Source organism: Xenopus laevis, chromosome 4S (genome assembly GCF_017654675.1).
Source record: "Xenopus laevis strain J_2021 chromosome 4S, Xenopus_laevis_v10.1, whole genome shotgun sequence".
NCBI lineage: Eukaryota > Metazoa > Chordata > Amphibia > Anura > Pipidae > Xenopus > Xenopus laevis.
The window spans coordinates 72,181,941-72,205,255 of record NC_054378.1 but is presented as its reverse complement, the minus strand read 5'-3'; the positions used below and the strand labels follow the sequence as shown (position 1 = coordinate 72,205,255).

Here is a 23,315-nt window from a genome sequence, read left to right as displayed (position 1 = left end):
AAAGTTCACCCTTTGATAAATACGCCTATAAAAATCCCATAGAAATGAATGGAGAGTGGCGGAATTTCACTCTAGTGGCGGAACTTCACTATTAACTTCACTCTTTGATAAATATACCCCTATGTTCCAGTTTTGTTTAAGGCTGGAAAGCTTTTCCAGATCATGAAATGACTGTGCTTTGCGATGTTATCTGACAGACATATTTCAGCTAACATAATACAGTACCATATTTCAGTGATTTCAATCTGAACGTTATTATTTGATATTATCAGCTACGTTTGATGGCAAAGAAAGTGGTATAAGAGTTTGGTCTCAGTACGGGGCAGTATGTACAGCTGCATCCATGCCTTTCATTACAAGCCAAACATCACAGAGGGCAAACTGTGACTCCAATTCAGAACCATTCTGGCTGAATTAGGTAAACATTGGTTAATTTGGTGACCTACCCAAATCAGCACTAAACGGTTATTGCCAATCAAACAAGCTGCCATAAATTGATCACCTTGTCTTGCTTTTGTGTTATAATTCCCTAACAAAATGCCAGAATTGGGTGTGGCCTGGCAGCTTTGGTATTCAGAATATTTTAAGTATAGTGAACCTTTAAAACTGAAGGTTGTTTCTTAGTTCTGAGATGGTTAACAGATAGGTCCCTTTCTGAAGTGCAAGCTTTGTAGAGATGTTTAAATAAGCCCTTTAATGAGATTTCCTGTTGGTGGGAAAAATCATCTGCTTCCAAGGTTAAATGTTTGCAGCTGTGGCAGTTACACATGACTGAACTGAAAAAGATCAGAAACCCACTTAATACCCTCCTTCAGAATCATCTCCCAAGGGGGACCACAAAAATGGCTCTGCAGCTTATTAACATCTACCCAACACTTCTTGCTATCACCTTCTGCCTGTAAGCAGTATAGCGAGCACAACTGCACATATAAAACTCTGGCTTTTATAGCGCAAGGCGTGTCTATTTGCTCCCCTTTGCTAAAGTACCACCCTAATAAACAGCATACTGTAGTCCTGTCTGTTATATAATCACTTATAAAAAGAAACTGATACTGCCCATATGTTTCTAGTCTCAGAAAGGAGATCATGAATATGCCAGTGAGGAATATGATTCCAGGGACTTTCACATTTTCAGTAGTACTGACATTTCCATGCCCTTCTGGCTCAGGGTGCAATGTAGGAGAACATTGTCAGACTGTGCTGCTTGCTACTTAAAGTGAAGTTACGCAATCATCTTAGCAGCAGCTTCTTTCAATGGGTAGGTTAAAAGATAATTCTATGAGAAATACTCCAGACACCTGTAAGTGTGATTTAGAAGTATTCTAAAAGTAATTTTCAAATGTGTCATAATTTTAGTATAATACAGTATATATATATATATATAATATATATATATTTATGCGCGTAGGAGTATTTTTCAGAGCATTTTCTAAGGAACCATCTTTTCACTAATAAATGTCTCAAAGTCTTTCTATTCTGACCCCATTGTTATTTACAATTCACACATCATTCCTTCATAGAAACTATTGTCATTGTCATCATTGTTATCATTTATTTATGTAGCGCCAGCAAGTTACACAGTGTTCTATATTCATTTTTAACAAACGGGGGCCTAACAATAGTTTCACAAGCAAGATTTGCTGGATATAAACTAAGATCGGCAGATTCCTGATGGCAAGAGCTTACAATCTAAAGTTCACTTCTACAGGCAATAATGTGCTACCCTCAGTCAGTTGTGTAATGCTGAGTGATATACAACTTCCAGCATCTTTAGAAGCATCCTTAGAAGGGCGCAGTGCAGGGGCGTGACAATTTGACCCCCATATTTTAAAGAAAAACAAAAGCATAAAGTATGTTATATTTCTAAGAAAAATGTCATTGGTTATTGTCCAAACAGACACATGGAAATAATCATAACAGGCAGACAAGGCTAGATGTCTGGGCCATTGCTGCTATCTCTGAAGATTCAACATTCACATACTTCTGAGAGTAAGGGCTTTACATTTTTTATTCTTTCAGTTTTATTATACAGGCCTTGCATTTTACAGCATTGGACAGCTGGAGGCCACCTGTTTAAAGCATTATATCCTCCACCTCCACTGGGATCCATGTATGTACCTTCTATATGTGTACCACTGGTGTGTGTGCAGAACACTTTATTGATTCATAAGGGAACAATTTATCCTCTCCTAATGGGCCTAGTTAATGGCATGTCTTTACAGACACTCTCAAAATGGTCCTTGCTAAGAGGCTATTTATCTGTCTGCAGCCCTATGCCCTGAATAAGCCCATATTCAAACAATGGCAGACAGAAATGCCATGTGGAAACATTCAGGTGCTCACAATTCTAAAAGTACAGTCTAGATATACCTTTGCAGATCATAAAGCAGCCTCACTAATAATCTCACTCTGTAGTTTCTGCTACTGTACACAAGTGAGTGGGGTAGTGTAGCTGTGAAAGGGTACTCTCACACAATCTCACACAATGGGGAGAGATCTTATCGGAATGTGCAGTTCTCTCTCTTTCTCTCTTTAATAACATTGTGGGTACATTTAAATTAGAGGGAAATGTAATAAAGGTTGCATAGTTTACTACATAGCAGCAAAATGATCAGGGTTCACGTGTAATGTGTTTGAAAACAAATATTTTTTTGTTGCTTTGGATTACTAAACCTGGCACAACTACATGATACTGATATTGCTGGTGGGAACCACTGATTTGTTTCTCGTTCTACCAAACAGATGCCAACTACTTATTTTCCAATTTACAAGCACATGCTAAATAAGTACATTTAATGGAGTAGGATTGCTGGTCCCTATGTACAAATGATGGGGTAAATTCACTAAGCAGCGAAAATTCCCACCCATCACAACACTTTGCCAGGTGAAAATTCGCTGGGACAAAGCTAATTTACTGATATGCAAAGTTTTGTCCTGCCCGACGGACGCTGGCGAATTTCCGCTAGCAAATTTCCGCTAGCGTTAGCAAATCAAAGCGAAGATGGTCTTGCGCTCAGGCTAATTTGCAGTTGAATGGACATCTTTCTGTAACATGCTGCATCTAATACATTACATTGACTCTGATTACTAGACATGTCCAGGGAACCTTAATAAATTCCACAGAGTTGTTTTAATGCCCTACACATGAGTCCACTGTAAAATAATGTTCCATATGTTAGAAAATGTACGGGGGAAACCGGTTACACGAAAAAAAAAAATTAGGACTTTTGCAGCCTATCACCCTGAAAAAAGGAAAAGACGCCAGAGTTTTTGGAAGTTTTTCCACTCACATAATATGATGTACGTGACAGAAGATTGAGGAAGATCTATGTACTCCATTGCTCACCTGATCTGAGCTGGCGAAGGCAAGTCTGGTGAAGAGGTAAAGTTCAGAAAAATCCGCATTTTAGGGAAATTGCCGGAGTAATGTTCATTCGCCAAAGCGAAAGGTCGCCTGGCGATAGAGTGCGAATCACCGATATCGTCTATTTCCTTCACTAGCGAAGTGACGCCTGCGCCCGTTAGTAAATTGTCAAAGTCCCTGCTATCGCGATGATTTGCCAGCGTTAGTCACTTTGCACTTTAGTAAATCTACCCCAAAGACTGTTAAAAGCACACTGATACTAGATTTTTAAAAAAAAAAATTCAAAATGGGTTCCCAGCCCTTCCATCAATATCTCTGTGTGCATCAAGTACATTAGTATCAGTGAGTCCTCTTCCATCATAAAATATGGCAACATTCACTGATCTGCATCCATACTCCCTGTCCTCTGCTAGCTTCACTTCTGCTTTAAACCAAAAGTCTGTTCACGCAGCCAATATAAGGTCAGATATAATAAGCCCCACTTTTGCTGCATATAAGAAAACTCAATGAGACGTACTGTCAGGAGAGGGGACCTGGTCACAGTAGCGGAACATGGTGTGAAACATTCGGGCAGTGCCAGGTAGGAGTTAACATTGCCTATCTGGCTTTTATATTGTTCCTAGGAGCGATAAATTGAGTTTTCAAGTTGAGAACCTTTTACTTTTTCTGTGTGACCAATTTTTATGCTGAGAGCTTCCACATGGCCGTGTGTGCACAGTGGATGTTACATGTTTGCCCTATTTTAGGATGGCATAGGAGTCACTTTATGAAGGAACATATAAATGAATCATTACAACTAATGTACTTGGTGCACAAAGAGCTATTGCTGGGAGGGCAAGGAATGTATTTTCTAAATACAAATGCTAGTGTTACTGTGCCTTTTAATAGTGAAAAGGTGCTTAACAGGATAAAAGAACACTGTACGGGTCAGTATAGTTCACTGTATAGATCAGCATTTAAAATAAAAGAAACCTTTGTTCATATGTTACTTATGGGAATGAAGTATAAACAAAAATGCACTTTCTTCAAATAACAGGAGAGGTATTTCCAACTTCAGCGAGGAAAAGCTTTGCAAGGGTTGTGAAATGCTTTTACTTATCCATTATACAATCTGGACACTCTAGAAACATTCACATTCTCTATCAGTGCAGACCCATCCATATAACCATAAGGCCAAACAGCTGCATCGTGTGCAATCTGACCTCACATTTGGATTTATAAAGTGCAGAGAGCTGGGGGGATTACTAGAACTCACGGACTTCAAACTTCCAGCTTGGCTGGAGATCTCGGTTGACTAGATTGTAAATTTGATAAATGAATTCTGATTGGATCAGAGTTTGATTGTTTGGGGCCCCACACAGTATCAGTAACAAAAATGAAAAGATACAAAAAAGCACTCTGTGTTCTTATCTATAAGGTACCAGCATTATAAATAACACAAGTTGTTATTTGCAGAACTGATACTGACCGTACTGCATAATGTCGGGTAAAATCATTTTTTTTCTTCAGCTCCTTCCCATTTGGTTAGGGAAGCTAGATTATCACATGACATTTACCCTTCAGGGATCAGAAACAGCTTGCTGCTCATTTGGTAGCTATTATCCCAATTGTAATCACTCACACACCGGGGGTTAATGAGACACCCCAGGAAGTATGACTCATGTGATCATTGTGTAGGAATTTGCTGTCGGGATTAGTTTATAGAAGAGGCCTGATGCCTTTATGCCTACCTGGAGTAGCCAGCGGATGTGACATGGGTTTGATCAATTTTAATTAGTGTTAATAAATGGTGCAGAGTGTTAATGAATTAATAACCACAACAAAATGTAAACTAAAGTAGTTAAAGAGATACTAACTCAGCTGTATGAATCCATATTGGTAGCAAAATAATCCTTTTGGGTTTATTTCATGAAGGGATGCACCAAATCCACTATTTGGGATTCTGTGGAATCCCCGAATCCTTGGTAAAAGATTGGCTGAATACCAAACCAAATCTGAATCCTAATTTGCATATGCAAATTAGGGGCAGAAAAAATTCTTCTTTTGTGATGAAAAATCACGAGATTTCCCTACCTGTCCCTAATTAACATTTAAATTTAAATTCGGATTCGGTTCGGCCAGGCACAAGGATTCGACCAAATCCGAACCCTGCTGAAAAAGGCCGAGTCCTGGTCGAATCCCGAACTGAATCCTGGATTTGGTGCATGCCTAATTTCATGTTCAAACAATTTTAGCAGGCTGAAGGCATATTTGAATCACCATATCTTATCTGGAAGACCCCAGGTCCCAAGCATTCTGGATAATAAGTCCTATACCTGTATTCATTAATGGTGCCTTGTGATGTCACAATCTTAGGCTCCCTGAAATGTAGATATTAAAAGAAATAATATGACTATGGAACTTTTTAGTGACTTCAAATATTATTAATTTACATTTGGTATTACACTAACCCCTATGAATCCTAAAAACATGGGTTTATTTTATGCTTCCATACTAGTGCTCTTATGAACACATAGAGACTAGTAAAATAGTACAATGATGACGAAAATGACACAAATTTGAATCCTAAAAAAAAGTGCTTGGATTCTGCCAAATTTGTTGCGCCCATCGAAATTGACACACGTCAAAATAATTTTGACGCCCATTGACTTGCGTTTCGCAAATTTTTACGGCGAAGCAAAACGGGACAAATTGGTCCATCACTATTTAGTCATATTCTGCTTGTTAGAGGCACTCATGATTCACCTAATCCTGCAAAAAAGGGGAATTCTTCCCACTCTTCTTTTGACATCACAAATATAGAACATTCTCTCTCACAGGTCTTCCTGTCCCAGGGCCATTCCCAGGGCCGGATTTATATAGTGGGCACCCCTAGGCCCACTGTCGTTCATCACCCCTGTCCCCCCTTTATTCGTGCAAATTTTCATCATCTGGACTGGAGCAATGGTGATTGGCGCATGGGAAATTTAAAAAATGATTGTATCTCCAGCACATCCCCAGTGTTTTTGAACAAATATGGGTGTGGTTGGGCAGCATGCCGCCCCCCTAAAATCCTGCCGCCCCCCTAAAATCCTGCCGCCCTAGGCCCGGGCCTAGGTGGCCTTTCCACAAATCCGGGCCTGGCCATTCCCAGACTCTGGATTACTACAAGGTTAACACCCTGTTACTCACAGTTCAGAGGTAACTTCTCTCTATCAACTAGACCACACACCCTACTTCCAAGTCAGCTTCCCTGCTGCACTTTCTCCAAACACTGTCTTTCTCCAGGCACTGTCACAGATCCCTCAGCACTTGCTTTCTTGCTCAGGCCACTTGGCACTTTCATTCTCTCTATTGACTTCAGTGTGCCTACCTATAACCCTTATTTGTTAAATTATTGTCACTGTTGAATTATTTTATAGTGTATGAACAGTGGCCAGAGGAGAGGAAGATCCATAGACCACAGATTCCATTCTGAGGTGGGGAGAATTTTATTCTTATTGTTACATTCTAAATGGAAACAGAGACAGCTTGAGGACAGACAAAAGCAGACAAGTTATATATGATAATTTTAAAAAAATGTACATAACTTCAGCATAAAAACATGTGTCCTTAAATGAACTTGCCATTCAGCTCCAGCCTACAATATTTTGGCGATAAAAAACTGGATACAAATATCTGAATAAAAATGATCCAATATTATAAGACTTGTGGAGGTTCTCGGCAGCATGAATAGCAGCTAATGCAAAATGTATTTGAAAGTTGGGTTTGTTATGTCTGAGCAGCACTTTTCCACATATCCGTTATGGTAATTATAGAGACTCTTGAGTTGCCAGACTACATTATTGCAGAACCACCCAAATTGGGATTTAAGAATAAATCAAATGATATTTGCTATACAGTACATGGGGCCTGACAGAAGTCATTAAGTTCCTCATATTGTAACATATTTTAGGGATCAGTTAGTTGCATATCTGCTAACATAACATCTTCTTTTTCAGAAGTAACACACAAAATAATTCCACAATATTATAACTTTTTCACTACCAAATAGAGCTTTCCAGTATTGCTACAAGGCATCTCTTTCCAAATGAATCAGCTCAGGACAGGGCCTGGTTACCTTTAGTTACAATACAAAGCCAGACCACTGCTCCAATTTAGACTTTACCCATGTGTTTGTAGGGATACGTCTAACCTCTTCTCTCTGTTGTAAACAGGGCCGGATTTACATAGTGGACGCCCCTAGGCCCACTGCCATTTGTCCCCCCTGTCCCCTCCCCTTTATTAGTGCAAATTTTCATGGAGATTGTATCTCCTGTGCATCCCCAGTGTTTTTGAACCAATGTGGGTGTGGTTGGGCAGCATGCCGCCCCCCTAAAATCCTGCCGCCCTAGGCCCGGGCCTAGGTGGCCTTCCCACAAATCTGGGCCTGGTTGTAAAGATACCATGTGCATTTGAGTGGAAAAGAAACTCTTAGCTGTCAGCTAAGAATGAATTAGTGAACAAGACCAGTAAATCACAAATTCAGGATGCCGCTTCCTATTCTATGACCAGACTGAAGAAGCCAATGGCACATAAACAAGAAATAGGAAGTTTGGGGTGGAACACATTAAAAACATCTTTCCTAACAGCTTCAAACTTGAACTTGAAGTCTGTAAAGGCTTGCAGTGTATGGGAAGGATAGGACATAACATTGATAGAGCAAAATACTTGGCCAAATCAATATTAATGACATTCCCAGAATAATACTTTTCTATGTTTATAACAGCATGCAGAACATACATCTTTCTATAACATTAAAATGTATGCCAGGTTTGCTCCATTATATGCTGAGCACATATGATTTCATCCGTCAGTGTTTCTAGATTCCTTTATCATATTTATATTATCATCTACCTGTTTAGCAACATATTACATATTCCTCATGGCGGGCACACGCTTTCCCAATCAGTCGCTGGCTTCCTCGCTCCTACCCCAGTCACTTGCCCCTGCACTCTGGTTAGACAATTGTTCCTCAGAATTGCTTCTGCTGCTGAAAAATGCCAGTAACTAATGTATCAAACTGTAACATTTAGGCTAATGCCATATGGTGCTGTTTCTGCGCCTACATGCAGGCAGAGATAAAGTCGATCTGATCCCAGCAGCTCAGTGGTGTAAATGCACTGACAGACACAACATTGGAATTGTGCGCACACTGATCAGATTTCTGCATGCAAATGCATACATTCCACAGCAAAATTGCTCTGTGTTTGTGCACATAAGCCAACACCATGCCTGTCTGTACACTTATACAACTGAGTGGATGGGAAAGGATCAGCTGTTTCTCCGCCTGCATATAAACAGCCTTGTGTGGCATCAGTCTTAGGGAGTCAGTAACCTAGCTTACTGAGCTGCTACTGGGGAACATTTAAAATATAATTTGGCCTTTCTTCATAACTGAGACCTTCCATACTCTTTATCAAATTACAGTAGTTGCTCCATTTTAGATGCTCTCAATAGCCAGTGGCAATCCTGGCCCATTTGCTGTCTGAGGTTGATTGCTGCTGACGCCCACTCCCTCCCCGCATCCACCTTTTTAGTGCCGGAGGTGGTCAAGGGGGAATCCGGGGGGCCACCAGAACACTACCACAGAGGAGTGCAATTTTGCTCTCTTTGCTAGAAGAGCTAATTTTCTGGGTTGAAAACCGGAGATTCGTCTCTTAAAATACCAGGCATTTTTGACACCCCTGGTAACCAGAGAGGCACAGCCATCTGAAACGAGTTTCTCAACTCACTTCATTGGTGCAGTGCCTCTGTCAATAGCATCTCGTTTGAGCTCTGAAGACCAAAACTCTTACAAGCGCTTTGTAAAAGGTAAGAATTACCCTTTCCCTCACAAATCTACCCCTTTTAATACAGCTCATAATCTTAATTGATGTGTATCTACAGATAACCAGACCCCCCCCACAAAAATATTGATGGGGGCTGGTGCACACTCTCAAGTCCAGGATGATCTCCCATTCACCTCTCACTTATTTGCAGTGGAAGTCAAAATTCAGAGGACTGGTGAGGGGTACTACAATACTACAGAGCCTTTGGCCAGGGCCCCCAAAACTTTGGGAGGGGGGCTGTATTTTAGTTATGCCCCTGACCTTGCTGGCCCTTATTGCTGCTAATTGTCATTGCATGATAACAGCTAATTTTATTATCCACAAGTATACCTATCCATCAAGGATTTCCCTAACCCTAATGGTATAAGGGTCTTACTCATTTTAAATTCCAACGCCCTTAACCTTACATTCATCAACACTGGATCTCATCTGCCACTTATCCTCCCAGATTGCCAGTTTGTCAAGATCCTGCTGCAAGGATTCCACATCTTCGATGAAATACATTTTGCTGCATTGTCAGTGGCGTAACTACCAGGGGAACAAATGTATATGTGTAGAGACCCTGAGATTTGGGGTAAAATACTCAGGCAGTTCCCCTTTAGTATTTGGACACCTAAGGGTTCTTTAGTTAAGATAGGCAGCTATGTCCCTAGTGGGGTCCACACTAGTACCTGGGGATTGTCCACTAGAGGGCACTGTTTGATAATATAAAAGGGTTTAGCACCATGAGGTCTGGGTCTGTCCTGGGACTTTGCCTCAGTGTGAGGTACTACAGGTCCAGGTCTGCCGGAAAAGTTAGTGAAGCGTGAGATAGGGATAGTACTACAGTAATAGTCGCTCTAGGAGTGAAAGTTAGCCCAGGGTAGCTAGAGAGCAGACGTGGCTCCAACGGGAGAAATAGTGGGGTTAGGACCCCGTGGTATTTGAACCACTAGTGCAGGGACTACAGTGGGTGAGTTGAGGACCAGATAGGATACCAAGACCCAAGATCCCAGGCTGAATACAGTGGGTGAGGTGAGGATCAAGTCCGGTGCCAAGATACAAGACCCCAGGCTGAGAAACCCATGCCTTAGTGTTCAACCATAAAGGATAGTGCCAGTGAGAGTGGTAACTATTTCCCAAGTCTATTGTTACTGAGCTATATTGATTTCTACTCCGTCTGTTGCATCTTCTACCCCCCTGGAGGGAATATTGTTGTTGGAGGCTACTCTATAACTGCCAGTGAACATCAAAGTACTGTAACCTATGATCTTGCCGGTGCTCTGTTAATAAACCAGTTATATTTACTGCAAAGGACTTGTCTGGCTGAATCTACTGCTGCATTTATCCACACCAGGTACCGGGAGTTGCAGGGAGTTGCCCGGGTACACTGGGGGTCGGGGGCACACTAATAGCAGTGTTAGCCTGGTCACACACAGCCTCAATACACAGCAAAAGTACACTCAAGGGTGTGCTACATTTGGGGGCTCGTCCGGGATATTTTTTTTATTGAACTCATTGCTGTGAGAGAAAAGTGTGACAGGCGCTGCAGTGCCGGACCAGAGAGGAAAAAGGCATCTTGGCCTAGCGCAGCTTGCAGCCTGAATTCCGACCGCCCTAAATTTACTGTTGCCTGAAGGAGAGGGCTGACTGGAAAGTTGTGTGCCCACCTTTCCAGATTGGTGGGGAGAACCAATCAGGATCGTGTAAATTGGCGCCAGAGAAAAGGCGCGAAAGCTCTGGTGGGTGACGTAGGTGCATACGTCAGTAGCCCCCACCCTGTCTGGCCCTCCTCCCGGGACTACGCAAGTCACTGGTGCCCAATAAGGACTTGAGGCAGTGGCGCCAAAGTAAGAGGGAGGAGCTAAACCGCTGAAGTCACGGGGGCCATTTTGTGAGACATTGTGAACTGAGTGCGGGACGTGAGTGGACGCATTACATTGAGTCACAGAGACTTTGAGCGAAAGGAAAAATCAATCATGTCGGATATTTCCAGAGGCAGTGCTGATTTGTTACCGACCAAACAAGAGGACGGGATGGCGTATGACACGGGATATCGTTACGTGTGGATGGGCGCTTTTGCAGAGAAAATCACTCAGCATGGCGACCGCATCATCGTGCCTCTGTGTGGTGGCTGCGGCTCTGAGGCCTATAGAGCTTTGAATATGGCAGGAGGCAGATGTCCTGCGTGTCACCAAGTCTGCTGGTTGGGCCCGCTGAAGGACGAGGCCAAGTATCGAGCACCAGGTGCTGTGGTCGCATTGATGGCGGCTATCCAGAAAAGCTCACGAACCGGATCGGCTACAATCTCCAGCCTGTCTGACCACCCGGAGGTGGAAGGACGAGAGAGAGAGATAGTGGAGGGAATCACCACTATGCTTGCCGAGCCGATTGCAAGTCTGGAGGAGAAGCTAGCAGCCCTTCCAGACGTTCCGGAGAGCGAGGAGGCCCAGGAGGCGGAGATCACGAGTGGCGGCGACACCGAAAGTAAGACCTTGACCGTATTACCCTCGGGAGGGGAGATGGTGCTCAAAGAGCCCTTGGTGTTAGAGGCCCAGGAGGGGAGATGTACCCCACAGCCCATGCAGGGAGGCGAGCAGGAGGCGATAGTACACCCCTCATATCGGCAGGTGATACAGGAAGTGCTGCCGGTCAATGCTGCCGAGATGCGATCACCTCAACCGTCTGTCGGGGTGGAATCAGTTCCTGGCTGGGAAGGAGAGCTGGTGGAAGCCGAGCCAGACGGAGCGACACAAGTGCCCCTGTTCCATCTGCCTCACAGCTTTTGGGCACCCGAGAAAATCACTAAAGAGGAGGAGAAGAACTTTTGGATGCTGCCAGGAAAAGCAGACCCTGATATCTTCTGCCGAGTTTCCCGCATCCAACGAGTGATTAACTTTAGAGTGTTCCGGCAGTGGGGATACTATATGCCATACGCCCCTCTCTGGGTATATGATAAGATGGAGCAGCTCGTGGACGACTGGGTGGTGGAGGACATATGTTCTAAGGAGAAAAGTATTGGAAATTCCTTGACCCACCCTGATACAGTGAAGAGAATGGCAGCATGGAAGTTCGTTCGCTCCATAGAGAAGGAATGGTGGTGGGGCCGCACTGTTTTACGCCATCGGGTGCACAGCTGTGGACGCAACAACCCCATTCCCAGGTTTTTCAGCATTGATGTGGCTACACCCGGGGGTGGCATGGTGGAGAAACCACACCCTAAGTATTATATACCGTACGAGGACTTGAAGGTGCGGTTCACATATATGGTGTGAGTATGGCCTGATGTTGTTACAAAGGGACTGTGTTTTTCTGTTGCTGTTTTTTTTTTCACTCAGGAGGGTGTAACTTTGCATAGGGGAGGTGAAGTAACCGTGCCCCAAGAAGTAAGAAGTTGACCACGAAGAGGTCTGATCTGGTTGGAGAACGTTTTTTTGTTTGTCTGCTGAGACTCTGGTGGACTTTGCACTCTGGGTGCAGCAAGAGTTAATTGAAGAGGACTGTTACCACTATAGGGTTTTTTTTTTTTGAACAAGGAGGAGTGGAGGCTATTAGTTAATAAAGTATTTCGTTCTGGCAGCATTGTTTGTCTCTGAAACTTGTTTTTTTTTTCTTTCTTGAATGTTATTAATATGTAGTGTGGGTAACAGTAGGGATTCTTTCCCGAGGTAACAGGAATGTCTGTGGGTTGTTTTGTTCCTTCTCTGGAGTACTGTTTAGTTTGTCAACGAGGACGTTGACGTTTCTAAGTGGGGGGAGAATGTAGAGACCCTGAGATTTGGGGTAAAATACTCAGGCAGTTCCCCTTTAGGGCTAGTCCACACGGGGAGATAGCCTTGCGTTTGCGGTTGCGGCGACAAAGCGCCGCGCCAGTCGCCGCGACCGGCGCAGGCGACAGTTTTGTATGGGCGCCTATGTAAAAACGCCTGTGCTAACCACACGAGGCGATGCGCTTTTCAACAGTCGCCTGAAAATGCCTCGCCAGGCTTTTTCAGGCGACTGTTGAAAAGCGCATCGCCTCGTGTGGTTAGCATAGGCGTTTTTACATAGGCGCCCATACAAAACTGTCGCCTGCGCCGGTCGCGGCGACTGGCGCGGCGCTTTGTCGCCGCGACCGCAAACGCAAGGCTATCTCCCCGTGTGGAATAGCCCTTAGTATTTGGACACCTAAGGGTTCTTTAGTTAAGATAGGCAGCTATGTCCCTAGTGGGGTCCACACTAGTACCTGGGGATTGTCCACTAGATGGCACTGTTTGATAATATAAAAGGGTTTAGCACCATGAGGTCTGGGTCTGTCCTGGGACTTTGCCTCAGTGTGAGGTACTACAGGTCCAGGTCTGCCGGAAAAGTTAGTGAAGCGTGAGATAGGGATAGTACTACAGTAATAGTCGCTCTAGGAGTGAAAGTTAGCCCAGGGTAGCTAGAGAGCAGACGTGGCTCCAACGAGGAGAAATAGTGGGGTTAGGACCCCGTGGTATTTGAACCACTAGTGCAGGGACTACAGTGGGTGAGTTGAGGACCAGATAGGATACCAAGACCCAAGATCCCAGGCTGAATACAGTGGGTGAGGTGAGGATCAAGTCCGGTGCCAAGATACAAGACCCCAGGCTGAGAAACCCATGCCTTAGTGTTCAACCATAAAGGATAGTGCCAGTGAGAGTGGTAACTATTTCCCAAGTCTATTGTTACTGAGCTATATTGATTTCTACTCCGTCTGTTGCATCTTCTACCCCCCTGGAGGGAATATTGTTGTTGGAGGCTACTCTATAACTGCCAGTGAACATCAAAGTACTGTAACCTATGATCTTGCCGGTGCTCTGTTAATAAACCAGTTATATTTACTGCAAAGGACTTGTCTGGCTGAATCTACTGCTGCATTTATCCACACCAGGTACCGGGAGTTGCAGGGAGTTGCCCGGGTACACTGGGGGTCGGGGGCACACTAATAGCAGTGTTAGCCTGGTCACACACAGCCTCAATACACAGCAAAAGTACACTCAAGGGTGTGCTACATATGTATTCCCAAGGGAATATATATAAGGAGATCAGCGCCTGTGGCAACAGAAATTAAAAACAAGCATAGCGTAATACGTCCATTTAAAAGGGATATCACCCTGTGTATATGATAACTTATTAGTAAGTGTGCTGAAGTACATTTTTTTACATTATAATAGGCATCATCTTTTTTTTGGAGTTACTCTAGGACTTTCCCCACACTAATAACAAGGCTGGGAAACGTTGGTTCTAAAAATAGGGTTGGTCAGGAGCTGCAGACCACGGAATGGTTCTGACATGTAGAACTAACAATTTAATAAATGTTCACACTATATATGGTCCTTGTTTTGTTGCCTTTTTCCTCTCTGTCTCTATCAGTTTACCATATTAGGGGAAAATGGCTGTCATGGAACACTGGGAGGTATAGTTTAGCACTGCCCTGAGAGTCATTTGATAGAGGCATTTTATTTTTTAATTTAGAAATGTTAATTATTCTCAGAGCATTAGCAGTTGGACTTTTAACACTGAACTACATTAAATTAATTTCACAGTCTAGTTATATGTGTTTTGCCCTCTACTGTATATCAGGGTCTGTTTATTTCCTGTTGAAATCTATATGCCTATCAAATATCCCCTGATCCTATTCATTGCCATATATTGTAACAATACCCCCTAGACTCCAAGTGCTCACATGCTGGGGCCTCTTCTCCATATTCCATTAAGGTGTGCTCAAGGTCTTTTGTTTATGTACAGATTCCATATACATGCACTGGGACGCTAAAACTGTATACTTTACACAGGAACAACAAATCCAAACTATATTATAAGCATTTTATAACCACAGGCAGTAATTTAATTTGTATTGTGTAGTATAAAGAATTATTGGAGGGATGTTTGAGCCACAGGGGTGCATAGGTTATCAGGATACCAAGCTTTGATTACCTGTCTTTCTAGAAATAGTTTTTTCAGTTGAGGAATATATAGCCTGCACCATCCTCACTTATTACAATGTGTGACAGAGAATGGTGGGAGTTGCAGTTCCAGTACAGCTGGGTAGATACATTTATGACCCAAACATATTTTTATACTTTTCTCAACATAACTTACACATCTTTCACATAAATAACTTGAGTTTTTTTAATCAAGGCTCAATAGTCAAGCCAAAAAAATTCAAGCAAAAAAGAAACTCTTAGCTGTCAGCTAAGAATGAATTAGTGAACAAGACCAGTTAATCACAAATTCAGGATGCCGCTTCCTATTCTATGACCAGACTGAAGAAGCCAATGGCACATAAACAAGAAATAGGAAGTTTGGGGTGGAACACATTAAAAACATCTTTCCTAACAGCTTCCAACTTGAACTTGAAGTCTGTAAAGGCTTGCAGTGTATGGGAAGGATAGGACATAACATTGATAGAGCAAAATACTTGGCCAAATCAATATTAATGACATTCCCAGAATAATACTTTTCTATGTTTATAACAGCATGCAGAACATACATCTTTCTATAACATTAAAATGTATGCCAGGTTTGCTCCATTATATGCTGAGCACATATGATTTCATCCGTCAGTGTTTCTAGATTCCTTTATCATATTTATATTATCATCTACCTGTTTAGCAACATATTACATATTCCTCATGGCGGGCACACGCTTTCCCAATCAGTCGCTGGCTTCCTCGCTCCTACCCCAGTCACTTGCCCCTGCACTCTGGTTAGACAATTGTTCCTCAGAATTGCTTCTGCTGCTGAAAAATGCCAGTAACTAATGTATCAAACTGTAACATTTAGGCTAATGCCATATGGTGCTGTTTCTGCGCCTACATGCAGGCAGAGATAAAGTCAATCTGATCCCAGCAGCTCAGTGGTGTAAATGCACTGACAGACACAACATTGGAATTGTGCGCACACTGATCAGATTTCTGCATGCAAATGCATACATTCCACAGCAAAATTGCTCTGTGTTTGTGCACATAAGCCAACACCATGCCTGTCTGTACACTTATACTGAGTGGATGGGAAACGTTTGGCTGTTTCTCCGGCTGCATATAAACAGCCTTGTGTGGCATCAGTCTTAGGGAGTCAGTAACCTAGCTTACTGAGCTGCAACTGGGGAACGTTGAAAAAATATAAATTGGCCTTTCTTCATAACTGAGACCTTCCATACTCTTTATCAATTTACAGTAGTTGCTCCATTTTAGATGCTCTCAATAGCCAGCGGCAATCCTGGCCCCTTTGCCGTCTGAGGTTGATTGCTGCTGACGCACACTCCCCCCCCACATCCATCTTTTTAGTGCCGGAGGTGGTCCAGGGGGAATCCGGGGGGCCACCAGAACACTACCACAGAGGAGTGCAAATGTGCTCTCTTTGCTAGAAGAGCCAATTTTCTGGGTTGAAAACCGGACATTCATCTCTTAAAATACCGGACATTCATCTCTTAAAATACCGGACATTCGTCTCTAAAAATACCAGGCATTTTTGACACCCCTGGTAACCAGAGGGGCACAGCCATCTGAAACGAGTTTCTCAATTCACTTCATTGGTGCAGTGCCTCTGTCAATAGCATCCCGTTTGAGCTCTGAAGACCAAAACTCTTACAAGCGCTTTGTAAAAGGTAAGAATTACCCTTTCCCTCACAAATCTACCCCTTTTAATACAGCTCATAACCTTAATTGATGTGTATCTACAGATAACCAGACCCCCCCCCACAAAAATATTGATGGGGGCTGGCGCACACTCTCAAGTCCAGGATGATCTCCCATTCACCTCTCACTTATTTGCAGTGGAAGTCAAAATTCAGAGGACTGGTGAGGGGTACTACAATACTACAGAGCCTGTGGCCAGGGCCCCCAAAACTTTGGGAGGGGGGCTGTATTTTAGTTATGCCCCTGACCTTGCTGGCCCTTATTGCTGCTAATTGTTATTGCATGATAACAGCTAATTTTATTATCCACAAGTATACCTATCCATCAAGGATTTCCCTAACCCTAATGGTATAAGGGGCTTACTCATTTTAAAATCCAATGCCCTTAACCTTACATTCATCAACACTGGATCTCATCTGCCACTTAGCCTCCCAGATTGGCAGTTTGTCAAGATCCTGCTGCAAGGATTCCACATCTTCGATGAAATACATTTTGCTGCATTGTCAGTGGTGTAACTACCAGGGGAACAAATGTATATGTATTCCCAAGGGAATATATATAAAGAGATTAGCGCCTGTGGCAACAGAAATTAAAAACAAGCATAGCGTAATACGTCCATTTTAAAGGGATATCACCCTATGTATGTGATAACTTATTAGTAAGTGTGCTCACTTAGTAAGGGAGCACACTTACTAATAAGTTATCATACACACAGGGTGATATCCCTTTTAAATGGACGTATTACGCTATGCTTGTGTAACACCTATTTGGGCCACTCGGGGTTAATTCACCAGCTAGAACACTAGAGCATGGGTTACACGCGACTTACACCCAGGGCAGGGCCTTCGCTAAGTGGAAGTGTTCCCTCTATGGTGTAGTGCAACTACTTCCCCCCAGGCTACTGTGCATACAAAAAAACAACTTGGGCGCCAGGAGGTTCTTAACAATCAGGAACGGTTTATTATGCCAAAAAGGGCAAATGACCACAGGTTTAATACTCACGCAGGAGTTGAGGAAAACAGCATATTGAGAGTTCACACAGAACAAAGGCAGGCTCACACAGAGAGTACACAGGCAAATGCAGTACAACCTTTCCCTTCTGGAAGTTGTCAGGAAAACAGCTTCTACCCTACAGTCCCTCTTCACTGAGGTCCCTGACTGGAGGCAACACACAGAGCCTCTGGGAAGCTACTCCCTTTCTGCAAATCCTTGTTGGAGCTTCAGCTGCTCTTTTTCTCTATCCTCTCTGCCTTTCTCTCCTAGAGAGACTATGACAAGTCTGCCCTAGTATATCTGTTCCTCATTCACGGGGTTACCTGGTCCCCGACTTGGACACATGCCTTCTTCTGGGCCTATTGCACTCAGTCCCCCTGAGCACATCCAGCTGGAATCATATCCAGAGGCAAAAGAGGAAGAGGCCACTCCCTGCACACACTATATAGGAGTGAGTCAGAGCAGTGTCATCAAATCTCTCAGCCTATCACTGTAAAGGTTATTCTGTAACAGGGATTCTACCCAATAACCCAAGGAAATGGTGAAAAGATTAACTCTATAGGGCCTGTATCCCTATAGGGCCCTACATTCACCCGGGGGAAAAAAACCCATTTCTCCTGACAATGGTTTAACAATCCCCAACATTTCAACTTACAGTACCATCACATCCACTTCTGGTATCCTCTCCTAGGCATACCTGGTAACAATGGTCACTGCAAAGGAAACACACACAGCATACACAATACTGTATCAACATTAAATAATAACAGTTGCAGTTGGTCAACTTTATTATACGCCAAAAACTTTCTTTCCTCCCAAGGGTCCACACAGGTCATCCTTGAAGTGCAGAAACAAGGCAGAAGAGTTGTGGTGGGGATCAATAGTCCTGAATTAGAACCCACTTAGTCCAGCAGTCCTTCCAGCCACAAAAAAACAAGCAAGCAGCACTCTAGGCATCTCACTCTGCAGGAGTCCATAGAAGAGCTGTAGCAAACATCAGAAGAATCCATCCTCCAGGTTCTCCTCTTCCAGATCCATGATCCGGGATCACACATGAGCAGGAAATGGCTCCATCCGGGACATCCATCTTCCTCCCATCCAACTGACATCCGCAGGCCTTCGTGAAATTTGGGGCGAACCTCCAAGCCCGAACCCACGGCCAAATACTTCTAAGGAAATTTGTACGATTCGAAGAATTCGTACGTTCCGTTAATCCACTTCAAAAAATTAGTACGATCCATTCGTACACTCCGACAAATTCGTACATCCATTCGTACGATTCGAACAAAACAATGCACAGCCTGGTATTTAAAGGGTTAATGCCCCACGTTGGGCGCCAAATGTAACACCTATTTGGGCCACTCGGGGTTAATTCACCAGCTAGAACACTAGAGCATGGGTTACACGCGACTTACACCCAGGGCAGGGCCTTCGCTAAGTGGAAGTGTTCCCTCTATGGTGTAGTGCAACTACTTCCCCCCAGGCTACTGTGCATACAAAAAAACAACTTGGGCGCCAGGAGGTTCTTAACAATCAGGAACGGTTTATTATGCCAAAAAGGGCAAATGACCACAGGTTTAATACTCACGCAGGAGTTGAGGAAAACAGCATATTGAGAGTTCACACAGAACAAAGGCAGGCTCACACAGAGAGTACACAGGCAAATGCAGTACAACCTTTCCCTTCTGGAAGTTGTCAGGAAAGCAGCTTCTACCCTACAGTCCCTCTTCACTGAGGTCCCTGACTGGAGGCAACACACAGAGCCTCTGGGAAGCTACTCCCTTTCTGCAAATCCTTGTTGGAGCTTCAGCTGCTCTTTTTCTCTATCCTCTCTGCCTTTCTCTCCTAGAGAGACTATGACAAGTCTGCCCTAGTATATCTGTTCCTCATTCACGGGGTTACCTGGTCCCCGACTTGGACACATGCCTTCTTCTGGGCCTATTGCACTCAGTCCCCCTGAGCACATCCAGCTGAATCACATCCAGAGGCAAAAGAGGAAGAGGCCACTCCCTGCACACACTATATAGGAGTGAGTCAGAGCAGTGTCATCAAATCTCTCAGCCTATCACTGTAAAGGTTATTCTGTAACAGGGATTCTACCCAATAACCCAAGGAAATGGTGAAAAGATTAACTCTATAGGGCCTGTATCCCTATAGGGCCCTACATTTGTTTTTAATTTCTGTTGCCACAGGCGCTAATCTCTTTATATATATTCCCTTGGGAATACATATACATTTGTTTTGGACTTTTTCTTACAGTTGAGAGACTGTGAAGGGATCGGCAAGAAATAACCCAAGAGACTGACATTTTTAACCAATTGCATAACTACCAGTCGAGCAGGAGGTGCAATCGCACCAGGGACCGCTCCCCCTAGGGTAAGCGAAATGTGTGACTTTTGCATTTTGCATCTAGAGGGGTGGCGGGGGCCCCGGGTGAACATCCTGTGCCTGGAAGCAGTATGTTACGTTACTGTGCATAGTTTTGTGTCATCTGCGAAAAACGATATATTGTTTTAATACCCTTAATAAAGTCAGGAGCCATTTGTTGCCCCTTGCTGCCTGAGGCGGCTCCTGCAATGCTGCCCCCTCTTGCTTACTATTCTCACGCAGGAGCAGGCCCAGAAGGAGCGCAATTGCACTCTTTGCACTAGAAGAGCCAAATTTCCAGTTTAATAACTGAAAATTAAGCTTTTTACCACCCCTGCTAACTTGGGGGCTGTTGCTGTCTGAGGCAAGTTTCTCAACTCGCCTCATGGCAGTAGCTTCCCTGATTAATCACCAAATAAAAGTGAACCCACTCAGAACTCTACACCAAGGAGAGAATGTACCATTGACAACCACCCATGATCTTTAGCAAGTCTTCTATCCATGTACAAGCAAACAGATGCTATCCAAATGGGTGAAGTCATAAAAATTGGAGCAAAAAAGATTATTAGTTCAAACCTATCATAAAAAGAACATTTTATACTTTTAGAAAAGCACAACTACATCCAACTTGTTGGTTAAGATAAGTCCATGTAAAGAAATCCAACAAATGCTCTTGTGTAGTTCTACGTACAAGTAAAATGTCTAATCTGGCTCCTTTGTGCTGAATATACAGTAGCTGATATATCAGTGAAGGTATAATAAAAATTAGCTGGGTGATTTAATTTGATGGATTGCAGTAGTTTAATTACAATATCCTTCAGCACTTGTTGACTGGTAAATAGTGGGAGATGGTGAACTGATAGCAAAAGGTTTTGGATGGCTATGAGTTTTTCTTTATATGCCTGGTTTTAGGGTGGGGCTGAGGGAGGAAAATATAGATAACAGTAAAAAAGAAACTTATGGATATGACTGAAGTACATTTTTTACATTATGATAGGCATCATCTTTTTTTTTGAGTTACTCTAGGACTTTCCCCACACTAATAACAAGGCTGGGAAACGTTGGTTCTAAAAATAGGGTTGGTCAGGAGCTGCAGACCACGGAATGGTTCTGACATGTAGAACTAACAATTTAATAAATGTTCACACTATATATGGTCCTTGTTTTGTTGCCTTTTTCCTCTCTGTCTCTATCAGTTTATTAGGGGAATATTAGGGGAAAATGGCTGTCATGGAACACTGGGAGGTATAGTTTAGCACTGCCCTGAGAGTCATTTGAGTGGCATTTTATTTTTTAATTTAGAAATGTTAATTATTCTCAGAGCATTAGCAGTTGGACTTTTAACACTGAACTACATTAAATTAATTTCACAGTTATATGAGTTTTGCCCTCTACTGTATATCAGGGTCTGTTTATTTCCTTTTGAAATCTATATGCATAACAAATCCCCTGATCCTATTCATTGCCATATATTGTAACAATACCCCCTAGACTCCCAGTGCTCACATGCTGGGGCCTCTTCTCCATATTCCATTAAGGTGTGCTCAAGGGCTTTTGTTTATGTACAGATTCCATATACATGCACTGGGACGCTAAAGCTGTATACTTTACACAGGAACAACAAATCCAAACTATATTATAAGCATTTTATAACCACAGGCAGTAATTTAATTTGTGTTGTGTAGTATAAAGAATTATTGGAGGGGTGCATAGGTTATCAGGATACCAAGCTTTGATTACCTGTCTTTCTAGAAATAGTTTTTTCACTTGAGGAATATATAGCCTGCACCATCCTCACTTATTACAATGTGTGACAGAGAATGGTGGGAGTTGCAGTTCCAGTACAGCTGGGTAGATACATTTATGACCCAAACATATTTTTATACTTTTCTCAACATAACTTACACATCTTTCACATAAATAACTTGAGTTTTTTTAATCAAGGCTCAATAGTCAAGCCAAAAGAATTCAAGCCATGTTGTAGGGTTTTTAGAGGGGTGAACGCAAAACTTGTTCATCATTACAACATATTTGGAAGCTTCATAGTTACTATATATATAATATAAATATAAAACTCAGTGCTGGTGCTACCTGGAATTGTTCTCCCAGCTCATACACTTCTCCTCTGTATTCACAGCCAATCTTCTCACAGCGGGGGCAACAGTCTGTAGGGTAGTGGCTGACGTGCATGCAGGCTGGTGGCAGGGCTGTGCACTCTGTCCTTGAACAGGCTGGGCCCTCTGTGGTGCACTCACATTGAGTGCAGTGATCTGAGTCCAGGAAGTACCACTCACCAACATAGTAAATACTGCCATTTGCTTCACAGGTACTCACCTGCGCAGCTAGGGAAAGGCTGAACTCACCCACTATAGCCAGAAGCATTAAAGAGACAAAGAAGCACACCTCTGACATGGAGCATCCAACATGGAAATGACTAAACAAAGCCATAGCTGGCAACTGGATGGAAGGATGAAATAGATGCAAATTAAATCTAGAGAAGATATGGATAGATTTTTTTATGCCTTGAAATATCTATCAACCGTCCTTCTCCAACAAGTCTTCAGAAATAGTCTTTTCACTGTGGACAATTCGTTTCTGTCTGATGAGTTCCTTTGCAGACACCTTCCAAATCTCGACAAGCTCCTAACAATAAGGCACAGATCGTTCAAACTATTGGAAGAAGCGAAATCCTCAAAAGAAATGTTTTCCTCCCAGTCCCACCTCTTCTTATTGTAACAAAAATAAAGATGGCCCTGTGTTTCTTTTGTCCTATTTCTGGTCGAAAATTTTTGCTTGGAGTTCACAAGTTTATTTTCTGCTCAGTCAGGCTGAAGTGTCTGACTGGTTCTTTCTGTCTGCTTCACTTTATAGTTTCAAGCAGCTCCAAGAGAGGAGGGAGGGGAGACGGGGGGGGGGGTCTGTATAGAGCTGCAGTAGGTCTCTGGGTGGCTACAGGCTCCCATTACAACTCATTCTTTACAGTGTGCTGTCTTACTCTAGGCTGGGTTTAGCATATGATCTGATATCTGATACTGGTCTAAATAGGCCCCCTCCTCCCTTCACTACATACAGTAACACTGGAACAGGCATTGCCTACTTGCTGTGGTAGCCCAATTGTATTTA

General features: G+C 43.1%; 1 protein-coding gene across 1 annotated transcript in view; it reads right to left on the bottom strand.

The window, feature by feature from the left end:
• Window positions 1-23,083, bottom strand: part of vwc2l.2.S (von Willebrand factor C domain-containing protein 2-like, gene 2 S homeolog) — a 28,693-nt gene extending 5,610 nt beyond the window's left edge. The window contains exon 1 of the mRNA XM_018260858.2: window positions 22,284-23,083. Coding sequence (XP_018116347.1) covers window positions 22,284-22,640 — 357 coding nt within the window. The 5' untranslated portion in view covers window positions 22,641-23,083. The remainder of the gene's footprint in view (window positions 1-22,283) is intronic.
• Between the last annotated feature and the right edge of the window lie 232 nt (window positions 23,084-23,315).